This window comes from Canis lupus, chromosome 28 (genome assembly GCF_011100685.1).
Source record: "Canis lupus familiaris isolate Mischka breed German Shepherd chromosome 28, alternate assembly UU_Cfam_GSD_1.0, whole genome shotgun sequence".
Classification (NCBI taxonomy): domain Eukaryota; kingdom Metazoa; phylum Chordata; class Mammalia; order Carnivora; family Canidae; genus Canis; species Canis lupus.
The window spans coordinates 33,815,966-33,830,873 of record NC_049249.1 but is presented as its reverse complement, the minus strand read 5'-3'; the positions used below and the strand labels follow the sequence as shown (position 1 = coordinate 33,830,873).

At 49.0% G+C, this 14,908-nt stretch overlaps 1 protein-coding gene and 1 long non-coding RNA gene across 10 annotated transcripts in view; one reads left to right on the top strand and one right to left on the bottom strand.

Annotated features, from left to right (window-relative positions):
* Positions 1 to 14,908, top strand: part of CHST15 (carbohydrate sulfotransferase 15) — a 74,461-nt gene that overhangs the window by 28,894 nt on the left and 30,659 nt on the right. For 5 of the 9 annotated variants that reach the window (XM_038579028.1, XM_038579030.1, XM_038579031.1 and 2 more), the window contains 2 exons: positions 12,068 to 13,134; positions 13,822 to 14,161. In XM_038579028.1, the coding sequence (XP_038434956.1) occupies positions 12,589 to 13,134; positions 13,822 to 14,161 (886 nt within the window). In that variant the 5' untranslated portion in view covers positions 12,068 to 12,588. Of the gene's footprint in view, positions 1 to 5,680; positions 5,785 to 12,067; positions 13,135 to 13,821; positions 14,162 to 14,908 lie in introns of all 9 variants that reach the window. The other 4 variants (XM_038579025.1, XM_038579026.1, XM_038579024.1 and 1 more) reach the window with 1 other exon arrangement.
* On the bottom strand, positions 9,924 to 14,135 carry LOC119866612. Its single transcript, XR_005380729.1, has 2 exons — positions 13,661 to 14,135; positions 9,924 to 13,502 (listed from the first exon to the last, which is right to left on the bottom strand). It is a non-coding gene; the product is annotated as an uncharacterized LOC119866612 (long non-coding RNA).

The following is a 14,908-nucleotide window of genomic DNA, read 5'->3' as shown; positions in this document are numbered from 1 at the left end:
AACATGGAAGCTTCAAATTGTCTTGTAGCTCCCTGCAGCCCTTGGCGCACCTCCCACGCCCCTGGAGCACTGGCATACCTACCCACATACCTGGGGGCTGGAGCACCTCCTCATGCCACTGGGGGGCCGGCATGGCCCCCGATATTCCTGGAGGCTGGTGCATCTCCCCATGCCCCTGGGGAGGTTGGCATAGCCCCCAATATTCCTGGGGGCTGGTACATCTCCCTACACCCCTAGGGGGGTTGGCATAGCCCCTGAGATTCCTGGGGGCTGGTGCACCTGCCGACACCCCTAGGGGGGTTGGCATAGCCCCTGATGTTCCTGGCAGCTGGTGCACCTGCCCACACCCCTGGGGGGCTGGCATAGCCCCCAATATTCCTGGGGGCTGGTGCATCTCCCCATGCCCCGGGGGGGGGGCCGACATAGCCTCCGATATTCTTGGGGGCTGGTGCACCTGCCCACTCCCCTGGGGGGGGTTGGCATAGGTCCCGATATTCCTGGGGGCTGGTGCACCTGCCCACGCCCCTGGGGTCTCTACACCCAAGCTGGGTTGGTGCTGGAGTGGTCCTTGCCTCTTGCCACACCTAGTAAAGGCCAGGCCTGTGGGCAGATAGTGAATGTCCATTGCCTGCAGACAGCAACCTGGAGAAATCTCACTTCACCTTGTTCTAAAACCCTCCTGCGAACGTTGAGATTCAGTCATATTGTTCACTCTTGCCATCAAAAAGAAATAAATTCTGAAGAAGTGTTTTTAGGAGGTTCTTCTTATTCAAGGGTTAACCAGATTCTTATTTTGCTTATCTTTGGAAATAAAACAATGTTTAAAACTATTCAGATCAGCAAAGCCATCTGGTGGGGAGTACGCAGCTGCTCCCCATTCAATTGTGCTGCCCTTAATTTATTCATTGAAGGGTGCCGCTGTACATCTGCAAGATCATTATTCGCACTTGGTTCTGAGCATGTGAGCTATGTCTATGCAAGACCTCTCTTCTTCTGAACTGAAGGACATCTGGGTTGGGCTTCCTCTGCTCTTCCACGGCCTTCCACTCTTCCTGAATTCCTGTCCAAGCAGGTGGGAGGGTTCTGGGGACTCCGCCTGGGGAGAGCCACCCTGCTCCTTATGGCCCTGAGATGTCATCTCTGTGCCTTATCCTGGGAGCTGCTGCTGCTTTGTATTCATTTTCCTGTTTGTGTTAGGGGAACATTGTTGAAAGGCAACTAGAATCTGCCTCTCTTCTTCGCAGTCTCGCTGCACAAGAGCTATAATAACCCCATCGACCCACATCGTGTCCCTTTTTCCTGTCAGTTAAGGTTTGTCGTGACAGGTGTTGGAAACCCTGAAAGCGTGCGAAAAGAATCGTAACAGAATACATCATGTACCTGGGTTCCTGAGATCACTGGACTGTTGTGATGTGTCTGCTTCCGGAAGAAGACGTTGAGGGGTCTGAGTGGTGCCGGGGTTTGCATCCAGTCACGCAGCTGGTTAAGGGGCACGGCAGGTGCTCCGCCCAGGCCTACTGATTCCCAGGATCCCCAGCTCTCTCTCATAGAGAGACTCTATGACTCTCTGAGTCATATGGAGGAGGAGGGGTAGGACATCAAATTCTCTGAGCCACAATTTTCCCATCTGAAGTGGAAATGCTAATTGTGCTGTCCTCTTTAGATTGTCATGATGCGTAAACAAGATAATCCCCAAAGTCCCAGCCTGGTGTCTGGGCATAAGGAAGCCCTAATAAATTTTAGCTCTTGTCACTTTTATCGTTGTCATAAGTGGCCAAAGCCCTGTTATGGATTATCTGCTGGAAGTTTACCTCTTTACTCATTAATTAATTAAAAAAAAAAAAAAAGATGTAGTGAGTACCACCTGGTGCTAGGCACAGTAGATATTGAAGCTTGTGTGGGAGATCTAGTGCCTGCACTGATTTGAATTCAGGGCTGAGTGTCACCAACCCTGCCATTGTAGAGCTTACAGGGAGAGTCACGGAACTGCAGCAGCACCTCTTGCTGCCCCGGGAGCCTCAACTTCTGAGTGGGTTTCTCCCAGAGCCGCTGTCTTCCATGGTGGTGTGCTACGGGACAGAGCTCATGGCTTTGCAGCCAAACAGGCCTGCAGTTGCATTTTGGTTCTCTGGGTATGTGTTCACCCCAGGTGTGCCTCAGTCTCCCACATGTAACACGGGGGTCCCAGTGCTGACCCCAGAAAGTTGCCATCCAGAGGGGAACTCACATTGGGGCACCTGGGTGGTTCAGCTGGTTGAGGTCTGACTCGTGATTTTGGTTCAGGTCATGATCTCAGGGTTTTGAGATCGAGTTCCGTATTGGGTTCTGCTCTCAGCACAGAATCTGCCTGAAATTTTCTCCTGCCTCTGCTCCTCCCCACACCCCCCTTCAAAAAAACAAAAAAAAGGGACCTCACATGGTACTCTTGTCCTCTGGGGTCCCTGAAAACCACATTTTGAGGTATACATCCCAGTCTGCACAAAGGGTGATATTGAATTTTGAATGCCTTAAAACAGACTGAACGTTGCTTCCTTGAAATGCTTTCCCTTTATGTGACGGCTGTTGCTTCCTTGCCAAGAGCCATTAGGTGGGCAGGCTTCGCAGCAGATTGTGAAAGCTCGTCTCTGGTAGGTTCTACCTTAATAGAAAACCACCATCAGTAGATCTGTAAGCTTGAGTGGAAAATCTAGTACCTCAATCTAGGATGGATTTGCATTACCCTGGGAGTAATAAAATGAGTGAAAAGAAAGAGTTTTCCCCCCGATTGGTTTCAGAAAAAGACCTTTAGTGTCTTGTGCACATAGACGTCATCGTGTGCCAGCTGTGGCAGGAGCATCCTAAAGCCTCCTGTGTACCCTTCCCTCCTGCTGGGGACACCTCATCGTGCTGCACCTGGCGCAGAGACGGTGTCTGGCTGTGTTCCCTGCATGTATTGGGCAGTTGCACAGGTTGCTGGGGCACATTAACCCTCTTGGAGAGCCACCAGCTCAGAGGGGGCTCGGAGTGTCCCCGCCGCCTTCAACCACCAGAGATCCCTGGTGGGATCAGGGTCCCTGTTGTGAGGACGCCTCTCAGCTCTGCGAGCCGGTGCTGGCTCTTCCGGGGTCTGCAGAGTCAGGGCCTGGTGGGCTTTGGGGGCTATGTGTAATTCTGTGTAATTCTGACGGTGGACATTTTTTCTGGAGCCTCTGGAGACTTTGTTCTGGAGTTAAGATGGAATATTCCAGAAGGCCTGGGCTTTCATATTTGTAGCTTTGGCAAATGCAGTGGGTGCTTGATAAACATGTGCTTTAAAGGTGTTGTGAGCTAAGGAGAAGACACTTTTATGTCTTTGGGGCTAATTGTGCAGCTTTTTTTTTTTTTTTTGCCTAGCGTGAAGGTGGTATGCACCAGCCTTTCAGCACTTGCTGCAAGACCGCTGGCTTCTTAGCAGCCTTAGAAGACATAGCAAGTGAAGACAGTGGGTTGGTATCAGGGAAACATTCACTTCAAATCAGACTCCCGTGAGTGTTCGGGCTGAAGGAGGTAGTGCCAGCTCCAGGTTTTACCTACCAGGAAACAGGCCCAGAGGTGCCGTGACTTGCCCTGGGTGACCAGCCAGGTTCCCACTGGGAAGTATCAGCTCAGGGGCCATGTGCAGTAGTTTGCTGCCTCGTTGGGAAGGTGCTGCTTTTGAGGCTACAAAGTTTAAAAGCACAGTCTGAGAAGCCACCACCTCAGTCGTATAGGTTCCAGGGTTTTCTCTTTGATGCATAAGAAGGCGCAGGGGGCTTCTTCTGCCTCCCCCACATGGGGTCCTATCCATTCCTCCCTGCTCTCTTAGCTCCAGCCTTCTGTTAACGGACCAGCCCCCATCTCTGTCCCCTGCCCCACACTTGGCACCAGGCCAGCCTCTGTCAACTTTTGTCACTGTCCCTTTGCAGCTGGAGCAGATGCACCTGCATGATGAGTCTGTATTGAGACAGTTTAAGACTCAGTGCCCCGGGCTGACAAAGTGATTGGAGGAGGTACCTGCCTTTCGCCCCACGTCTGCCTCCCACATATCCAGGACCCCCTATCCTGTATCTCTGTGCAAATCTGTTCTTTTTTTTTTTTTTTTTTAATTTTTATTTATTTATGATAGTCACAGAGAGAGAGAGAGAGAGAGAGAGAGAGAGGCAGAGACACAGGCAGAGGGAGAAGCAGGCTCCATGCACCGGGAGCCCGATGTGGGATTCGATCCCGGGTCTCCAGGATCGCGCCCTGGGCCAAAGGCAGGCGCTAAACCGCTGCGCCACCCAGGGATCCCGCAAATCTGTTCTTTAGAAGAGAATTTCCAAAGGGAGGCAAGGGGCTGGAAGGAACTTCCAGACTGTTCTGAGAGCCAGGCCAGGGTGATGGGGTGGGGGTGAGGATGGGCTCCTCAGGTTGGGTTGAGGAGGTGTGGGGCCTGGGCAGGTGGATAGGGATCAGGGTGTTGGATCTCTGTAATGAGATGCTCACCCTTGGGGTTGTACAGGACCATATTGGGCCTCAGTTTTCTCGTCTGTGAAATGTGGGCCTAGTAGAATGGGTACCCGCAGGTTTGATTCCCTGGAGCCTGTCCCGTTGTTGACCTGCACCCTGACTCCTCACCATCATTTTTGAGGTGTTCCAGGTTTGTCATAGCATGAAGGACTTTATGGTAGAAGTCCCCAGGAATCCTCCATGAGTTCCTTTCTGCTCTTAAACCTCCCATTTGTAAAGAGGCGGCTTGCTTAGCCCAGACCTTTAGACCTCTGCGGATGGGCACATTTCTGGAGCACTGACGCTCCATGTTAAGCACTGAAGCAGATTATGGATGGATGATTATTCTGAAGGTGCTGGGCTTTTCCCAAGTTGCACCCACTGCTGTCTCAGGCTTTCCAGGGCTCCCCACCCTGGTTATCGGGGCACCAAGTGATCACAGTCAGCAATGCTCACTGGCATCTTATTTCTGCTGTAAAACTTGGCTCTTCTTTCTTCTGTGTGCCTGCCTCTCACCGCCACCTGTCTCTTCTCATTCATTACTTCAAATCAGCTGCAGACAGGAAAATTGGACACCTGTGCCTAGAAGTATGTATACATTGAAAGCAAGTAGGCCTGGAGTGAGGTCCTGAGGGCTTCTATAAGAATGCAAAGGACACCTGTCATATATTGAGGCTCGCTAGGTGCCAGATGCCGGAGGAAGCATTTTATGTATATTATCTTATTTCTTCCTCACATCCATTTTAGGTGACACAGATGGTTTTATTCCCATTTTACAGATGAGAAATAAAATCACAGAATGGTCAGGTTAGTTGTCTGAGATCATAAAGCTGGGAGAGAGTGCAGTTGGATCGAAATGCAGGTCTGCCTGACTCCAAAGCCTGTAACACTTGGTTTGGATTGCTCAGAAGACATTTTTTGCTACATCCCAACTTTGTGCAGAGTTGCAGTTGCAGAGCATTGGGCCTCTTACACTAGATACAAAGGAGGAGCTGCATCCTGTGAAGATCTGATCACAGAGGAAATACCTTTTTCTTATGGATGTATTTTATAGGATGAAAGAATAGTTTGGAATATATTTTCTATACCGTAAGGCATGGGAAGTAGTCCTTATTAACAGCTGTGTTGATGATGAACTTACTATACAGTCAAATATGCTTTAAAAATAATTTTTTACGAACTGCCTGTGTTTCAGATGACACACGCTTTGGGCCCATCAGGAAGACCCTGCAGTTTGCACAGTGTGAAAACCCCTGTTTTAGACAAAGCACGGATGAGGTGTCTCCGTTATCAGGAAAGGTAAAATCTGGCAAGGACGTCCTAAGGACTAGGCTATAGGACGGGCTTGCTCAAGGAAGCACAGAACGCATAGTGGCTCCAGAGCGAGGCAGGGAGGAAGGGGTCTTTAACAGGAAGTGGGGAGAATGGGGTCAGTTGTCCAGATAACAAAGCATAACAGCTGCGGTTGTCATAAACACGCATTTTGCCAGAAAGTAACCTAGTGCGTGACATTTGGGCAGTTATGTCTTGTTCGAGAGCAGCTGCCATCTGGGTTTCTAGCACTGTTTTGGCATATCTGCTTGTGGCATTAGCCAAGGGGTTCTATTAGGCAAAAGCATTGATTCAGTTGATTTACTGGGTCTTTGGATGAATTGCTTTGGCCTGAATCACTCATGATTCACTTTACTCCTGTAAACCCATTTTTTGGAACTTGTAAAATTATACCAGTTTAACTTAGTAACACCTAGTGTTTATAACCTGCAGAAGAGTGTATCCATAAGCTTTTATCACATACCCAACCACCCCAAGCACTGCCAGGCCACCATGTTCTTTCCATGGTGACAGCAAAGGTGCAGAGGGCAAGTGAGTATGTGGGACGGGTCTTAAGGCCTAGGCTTGGGACTGGCACGTGGTCACTTCTCCCTCATTCTGTTGGCCAAAGCAAGTCTCCCACTCAAGCCAAAGGGAGAAGCTGCAAAGTCATTCATGTGACCAAAAGTGGAATATGGGGTAAGATAATAAACTGGAACCAATAGTGAGATCTCTACCGAAAATAGTAATTAACTGCTTGCTTACCAAACACCTCTTGTGGGCCGGGACTATATCCATATTTAAAAGAGCTAACATTTGTTTGGCACTTCCTATGGGCGGCTCTTTGAAGGACTTTATGTGAATTGACCACTTCGTGCTCACAGCATGGGTCCTGTGAGCATTCCCCATTTACATCCAGGGAAAACAGGAGAGGACTATAATGACTTGGCCAATGTCAAAGCCAGGTTCTGGCTTTGGCACCCAAGCTCCAATGCTATATGTGATTTATTACCATCAAGGATTTCTTTTGAGAACACAGAGGCCCAGATCACTTGAGTGACTTGCCTGAAGTCACCAGGTGGACATCGCGTTGGTATCCTGGCCCGCAGGACTGCTGACTGGCTTCCTTCTACTGTGCTGTGGCCAGTGAGGGATAATCAGGGGTCTTGGCTTTGTTCTGTTGACTGACTGCATTGTGATTAAAAGCGTAAAACTCCAGGTACGAGGTTGAAGCTGATAATCTGTTGTTTGTACGGGACTCTCCAGGCTTGCTGCTTCTCAGTCTCAGAGACAATCTTATGATGTCTTTGAGCTAAATATGAAAAATGTTCCTTCTTGTAGTTGTTGATGAATATTCCTTGAAGAAATGTATTTCCATATACATAGCCCAAAGAGAAATGTCAGCAGTGAGACATGCTAATCAGAAGAAAGCCTTGTGTTTTAGTAAAGGTTACTTAAGACCCATCAAATTTTTTTCCCTTAAAACATGCAAGTAAAATAATGTAATTAGCTATTTTTTCCCTCTCTCCTCCCAGAGGGTAGATGTAAATGGTCTACCTAAATGAAGCTATTTATTTAAATCTGTCCAGATTTCTTTTGAAGTTTTGTACATCTTTCTTTTGCTCTATCAGCTCATAGCTACAATAATTTAATAAGTTTCTCCTAGGGTGAAATTGGATGCCCTTTATCGATCTTACACCGAGGGGGCATTCAATTACTTACTCTAAAGTGGTATTTCTGGGTCTCTCAATTACAATTTTGTTATAAATGGCTTGCTAATGATGCTTGGGGTGCATAGGTTAATAGGGGGCATCCTAGCCAGGGCTGGGTAATTGAACGCTTTCTATTTTGGGACCAGTCATCTGATCTCGCAGGGGGGTATGGGTTCCCACACTCACTGTCTGCCTCCATTGGGTGCAGCACTGAGCCCAGGCTGGGAAGGGATCTCACTGAAATGTATACCTGAGTACTTTGGTTTAGTAGCTGCATGGGAACGCCAAGGGTCCTCGCTTATCTGAGGACTGGCACCAAAATGTGGACATTCCAGACAGGTAAAGTGCAAGGGACATGCATCACTTTATATTTTAAAGAAGAACCACCTAAGTGTTAGGTTTCTGTGTGACTGTTCTCAGGGTGATTTGTGGCGGATGGAAAAGGCCAATTCACGAGTATAACGGCAGTCCCTTTTCCCTTCAATACAGTCACAGTAATTCGATTTTTCTTCATCGGTTATGTTAGTTAATAGTAATACGTATTGTAAAGATCCTTTCGAGAGAATACATGGCATGCATCCTTTTTTTGCACTTGAACAAATCTCAGCCCTGACTCTTGCCTCCCGGGCCCTACAGGATCTGGCTCCTGCTTCCTCTCTCATCTGGTTCCTACCCCTTACCTGCCCCAAAGCCCAGGGTTCTACCTTCCTGGTGGTCCCCCTCGGCTTTGATCCCCAGCTTCTCCCCTTCACGGGGTCTTTGTTTTTCCCGATCCCCACATGGATGGCTTCCTTCTTGTCATTCAGGTGGCCCCTCCCAACTAGTCTTCCCTGGACATCCTGCTGCTGGACCCCTTTTCTTCTGGACTGCAAGTCTCACCTGGGGGTGGAGTTCAGTGCACAGAACAGCCCCTGATGCAAAGAGTTATCTGGCCCTAGTGCTGCCTTGGAGAATGCCTGTTGTCATGGTTTCATTGTATTCTTTGTATTTTCTTCATAGCCTTTATCGTTGTCTGGGATGATCTTACACCTTTGTCACGTTTATTGTCTGTTGCCCTGTAGCCCCTCACTCCTGGTGGGATGTAAGCTCCAGGTGGGGAAAAGCCTCCCTGTCCTGGGCACTTCTGTACCACTCCCATCCGGTCAGACAAGGTTTGGGCTGGGAGCCTCAAAGCTCCAGGCTCTGCACTTACAGGGACCCAGCCACGAGTGGGATATAGTCATAGGACTTTTTTTTTCATTGACATCAAGGGGTATCTTATATACTAAAAACCAGTTGTATGTTTTGGTAAAACTTGTAAATGTAAGATAGTTTATGTTTTTTCTCAAAGAGGGTCCCCCTGATGTTTCCTCATGCCAGCAAACTCCAACTCTCCAGACACCAGCTGGGTGTCCAACAATTCAGTTCAGTTCATAGTAACTACCTGGAGCTCACACAGACCCCATAAGTTAAGGGCTCGGGCCCCCAAGACTGCCCCCACTTCAGACGCCAGTTGCAAGTACTGGGTCCCTAGGCTATGCAACTTCTGTCTAACCTGGCTACAAATACTCTCCTTAGGTCTGATAATTCAGCTAGAACAAGGCAGAAAATTCAGGAAAATGCCTTCTTTACTATTACCAGTTTGTTGTAAAGGATACTTACTGCTCAGGAATAGCCAGATGGAAAACGTGTGCGTGGGGCAAGATATGGGGGGATGGGTGTGGAACTTCCATGCCTTCCTCTCTGGGCGAGCCACCTCCCAGCACCTCCACATGTTCACCAACTAGAAGGCTCTCGGAATCCTGTCATTTCGGGGTTTTTATGGCGGTTCCGTGACATAGGCGTGATGAATAAATCATTGGCCCTTGGTGATGAACTCACTTGCCTCCCTGGAGGTTGGGTATGTGGGGCTGTAAGTCCCAACCTCTGACTGTCTAACCAAGGTTTGTGCTTTCTGGCCACCAGCCCCAAGCTGAAGCTCTCAGGGGTGCTGCCCAGAGTCACAGCATAAATTCCACTGTGGTCGAATGGGGGCTTGTTATGAATAACAAAAAAGATGTTCCTCTCACCCTTTCACTTAGGAGATTTCAAGGGTTTTAGGAGCTATTTGCCAGGAACTGGGGACAGAGACCACATGTTTATTTTTTATTCTGTTACTCCCCATCTTCTATTGGTTTAGGGCCCTCAGGTCCACTGCATCTGCAGCACTGGCTGGTCCACACTTGCTCTTTAGAAAAGATCTGCGGAGCACAAGGACAAACGAACGTGTCGTCACCCCAGTTCTCTGCTCCCCAATTTATGTTCAAGAAGCAAGACTGGAAGAGGCCTAGCTGGAGTGTGCAGCCACCCCAAGGGTACAAATGCTTGGGCTCACCGAATCCCAGAGCCTCCCGTTAAGACTGTCAGCTTCCCCAACTATCCAGATCTGTTCACTTCCTTGGCTTGTAAAACAAACCTTGTTTTTGTTTAGGAATATTTTGTCCAGATTTTTTTTTTTTGTACATTGTTGTCTTAGGGCTTCAAAGACTGTTTTGAAAAAAAATCTAATTAGACTTTCTGCACAGAAGGGTGCGAACACGTTCCCCACTGAGATCCTGGTTGGAGCCTCCTTTTAGCCCTGCTTGGCCTTGTCTTCAAAATGTAAAAAAAATGTTTTCTTGGCTTAGTGATAGGATTTCCAAGTAGGGGATCTTGCCCTTTTGTTTCTTTGGTTTGGAAGAATTGTTTGTACCAAGTGATGGGTCAAGGGTGGTGGAGCGAGTGGGAGGCAGATTCGAGCCTTGAGGCTCCTGTCACGTCCCTCCAACCTCTCTCAGAGATGAGGGGCAGAGCCCCGGATGTTGGCCTGGCTCCAGAGTGGTTTGCTCCCTGCACACCCCCGCTCTTCTGCCCTTCCCGGAACCGTCCTGACCCCAATCTCAGCCTTTACTAACGAGCATTTCTCAAGCTTGTTCCTTGCGACATTCGTGAGAATTCCATGGCCAATTATGTTTTGGAAGGTTTGCGTATTATATTCCTCTCCTGCGGAGCCACAGGGCTCACTGGCATATTAAAGGTTCCCCAAAAAGTCCTGTTGTAAAGAAGTTTGTTTGATTTTTGGCCTTCTTACCTTTCCACCAAGTAATTTAGGCACAGAACACATATCAACAACGTGCAGAACACTGAGTGGAAGACATTTTAGGAAGCACTGCTTGGCTATTTCTTGGTCAACGTATTTTGATAAAGCATGGGTTTTCTGTCCAAGGGAAGGGAAGGGAAGGTTTCTGCTGGTGAGTCCTCATTGTTCAGCCTTCTAGCTAATACGAGGAGGCCTTAATGCAGGCTTAGTTAATCCCACTTTCTCTGGGGACAAGCAGGACTGTTTGAGGGCTGTGCATGTGGGCCAAGCTGGAGGGGTGAGTCTACTGCTCTTGGGTAACCCTCAAGCGCAGTAGGAAAAATAACATGATAGGATCTCCCCTCTTTGATTCCACTTTGAATGTTCTTGGCATTCACTGACAATTAAAAATCATAATAGTAATGGTCATTGATGATGCTATTATAAAAATTGCCTACCTTTTAGGGGCCGCTAATAACTACATGTAGGCATTATGCAAACTCTCCACATGTCTTAACTAATTTAGTACTTCCTATATGCTTATAAAGGAGGTACTCTTACCCTAATTTTACTAGGGAGGGAGGCAAAGCTCAGAGAAGTTATATGGCCCACTCGAAGTCACACAGCTAATTAGTGTTGGTTTACCATTATTGGAAACTAAGTCTTTTTTTTTTTTTTTTTTGCTTTTTTTACAACACCTACAAAGAAGTGTCATGTGGGCAACAATACATTTTATAACCACAGAATTCTGTTAATGGATTTTTAAGAATCATGTTTTCCCCAGGATGATGAAAGTGAAAAATGATTTCAGGGTCTGAGTGTTATGTTACTCAGGGGAATACTGCACGTTGGGTTTAATTGCTTAATAACTTAAAGTCAAATGGTTTTTTATATGATACACTCTGCTGAAGGAGAGAATCATTGCAGTGTTTCTAAATTTTCATTAACTTTTGCCTCCTAAACTGATAATAAAGGTTAGTTCTCGGTAAGAGACTATTGGTGCTATTGGGAGAGAAAAAAACATATTTTCTCTGCATGCTCCTACCCTACCAGGTGCTTTTTTGGATATTTTGTTGATTTAAAAGCACAGGTACTTCAGTTAATCTCTCAACTTTTATAGTCACTGACTGGGCATGCATCTGAGAAGGACTGTGACGTTCTGAGATTTGGGGATTCAGTACTTAGCTGTGGCATGGCTGGGACGTTAAAGGATATATGGGCGGTACAAAATCTGAGGTGTTTGATATGAGGTTGGCGGTGCTGGTGCTGCAGCCACATTTGGTGGCAGAGATTGAGCCCCAGAGCCAAGCACCAAGGACCTCAAATCTCTCCTTTTATCCTATGTGATTTTCTATGACTTGCTTGTGACCGAGCAGATTAACGAAAACTACCGGGAGTAGAAAAGAGAACTTGTCTCCTTGGAAGGTGATCCCAGGGATATTGCTATCATCATGTAATGTAATAAAACTTCTTTGTTGTTTAGGTAATCCGACATCTTAAAGATTTTGCTCCCCCTGAAGAGGAAACATTATAAAGGAACACGGGATGTAGAAGAAGAAATCTTCACAGGCCTCTCCAAGGATGGCATGCCGACCCATCCCTCACTGAGACCATGATCTCTTCTAATCTCTTGGATGTTTCCATGTTCTCCAGCGAGAATTCTTCTACTTTGTTTTGTGCCATGGGAAAAACCTGAAACAGGCAGCGTTGCTCCCAAACTTGGGGATTTTTCTAAGATTGTAGTGGCTCTTACAGAACATGACAATTGGAGATCACTTCTTTTTGTTGTCTTTCAAACTTGAACCAAAGAAGGCCCTTCCTCGTTCTCTAGTGCGTTGGTGCCTACTCATTTTTACATTATATTTGTTTCCGTTGCTGGTGCCTTAAAACCATCTCGTATAATCAAAAGACCTCCTTTAACGTTTTCCAGCACACCTTGCATATATCTGGGCTCCTCAGGGGCTCGCCCATGGCTCTGTGCGCCAGCAGTCCAAGGGCATTACCATGAGGCACTGCATTAATTGCTGCATACAGTTGTTGCCCAACAACGAGCGCAAACAGCAGGTGGGCTGCGGAGGAGGCCCTCTTCACAGTCACCCGGAGTGCCCCGCGTGCAAGGGCGAGAACAAAATTGTGCTTCGTGTGGACGGTAAGCAGATGAACTTGCTTGCTGTTCTCGAGGTGAGGGCTGAGGGGAACGAGAGCTGGGGCAGGTTTCTGCGCTTCAAGAAGGGGAAGCGATGCAGCCTCGTTTTTGGATTGATGATAATGACCTTGGTGATGGCGTCTTACATCCTTTCTGGGGCCCACCAAGAGCTTCTCATCTCCTCGCCTTTCCATTACGGAGCCTTCCCCAGCAATCCCAGCTTGATGGACGGTGAAAACCCGAGTGACGGGAAAGAGCACCATCACCAACCCTCTGTAAATAATATTTCGTATGTCAAAGACTACCCAAGCATTAAATTAATTATCAACAGCATCACAGCCAGGATAGAGTTCACCACCAGGCAGCTCCCAGACATAGAAGATCTCAAGAAGCAAGAATTGCACGTGAGTAGCCTTGTGCTAATCTCCATTTGCTGATTTTTTTTTTTTTTAAACAGATGCTTCCTTTTCCATCACCACCTTTGGGAACACAGTAAAGAAACGTGACCCAAAAATGTCTCAGGTGTAACAAGGGGGACTTGACAGCCTCATGGATCAGAGGGCACTGTGCCAGGGCTCTCCGTTGACGGTGTTCGCCCCCAGGAGGGAAGTCCGGGTAGCAGGGGCGCAGGGCCACCCCTTCCCGTAATGCCATCGTAGGACTTGAAAGGTGGCTGGGGTGGTTGCCGTTGTTTTTGTAGATCACCGTCGTCCTGCTCCTATTGTGTCCTCATTAGTATTTTTGCCTCGAATGGGGTCATTTAAATACACACCTAGTAAAAAAAAAAAAAAAAAAAAAAGATTCCAACTGTGAAATTTAATTAAGATTGCCGAGCCCAGCGCCGCAGAACGGATTTTGAGCCTGATTTTATCTTCATTCTCTCCCAAGTTTTAGTTTAATGTTGGGCCAAGGGAAAACGTGGCCACTTACCCAGGTCTGCTTTATTTTCGGGTTTAGCTATTGTCCAAGGAGACTTCTCGCGAGAACACCCGTAGCGAGCATCGGGCGTGACCGCATCGTGCTTAGAACGTGTTTTTCGCTAATTCGCCGCCTCCGGGTGTCTCTCTCCCCCTCTCTCTCTCCCGCTGCAGATGTTTTCAGTAATCCCCAATAAATTTCTTCCAAATAGCAAGAGCCCGTGTTGGTACGAGGAGTTCACGGGCAGGAACACCACCGACCCGTACCTGACCAACTCCTACGTGCTCTACTCCAAGCGCTTCCGCTCCACCTTCGACGCCCTGCGCAAGGCCTTCTGGGGCCACCTGTCGCACGCCAGCGGGAAGCACTTCCGCCTCCGCTGCCTGCCGCGCTTCTACATCATCGGGCAGCCCAAGTGCGGCACCACCGACCTCTACGACCGCCTCCGGCTGCACCCGGAAGTCAAGTTCTCCGCCATCAAGGAGCCCCACTGGTGGACCCGGAAGCGCTTTGGTGAGCGCATGCGCACAAGCCCCCCCCCGCCGCGAGGGGCGGGGCCTGCCGTGAGGGCGGGGCCTGCGTGCGCATGCGCCTCTCCCTGTCCCCGCCTCCTGCCTCTTGCGCAACTTGGCCCACGTGGGTCCCATCTGTCCCGCCCGGGGTCGGTGGGGTCTGTGGAGCGGGCGCCAGGTGCAGTGCTGAGCGCCGCCAGGGAGGCAGGGCAGCAGGAGGGGAGGACCCTCACCTGAGACGCAGAGAGCGCACGGTTCGCTAGTCCAGGGTCCCCTCCACAAACATCCGCGGGGCTGGACTCCGCTCCCGCGCGCCCCAAGGACACTTATTGAGTGCCAGCTGTATGCAGGGCAAGGGGAAGGTGCAGAATGGCAGCCGTTCTTAAGAGCTTTGGGACACCTGCCATCGGTGAGTGCCAGGTGCCAGGTGGGTGTTTCTCCGGGGGCACCCATCCCCAGCTCTGCAGCGCCACTGCCCCTGGAGCCCCCCACCCCTCCCTGGGGGGACACTGTAGGAAGGAAGGCTGCCTCTCCGGGTGAGGTTTGAGCTGCTGCCTGGCTCCTCCAGGGCGGCCAACACTCCTCCAGCTGCTTCGGGGCTCATTTCCCTGAGCTGCTCTGGAGGAAAAGCACATGGATGGGATTCTGGGGGACCTCGCCTCCAGCACCCCTTCCCCGCAGGGGTGACTGTGGACCCGGCCCCCCGCCCAGCCTGAGCCACTCTGCAGCCCTCGGGTCACTGTTTCCT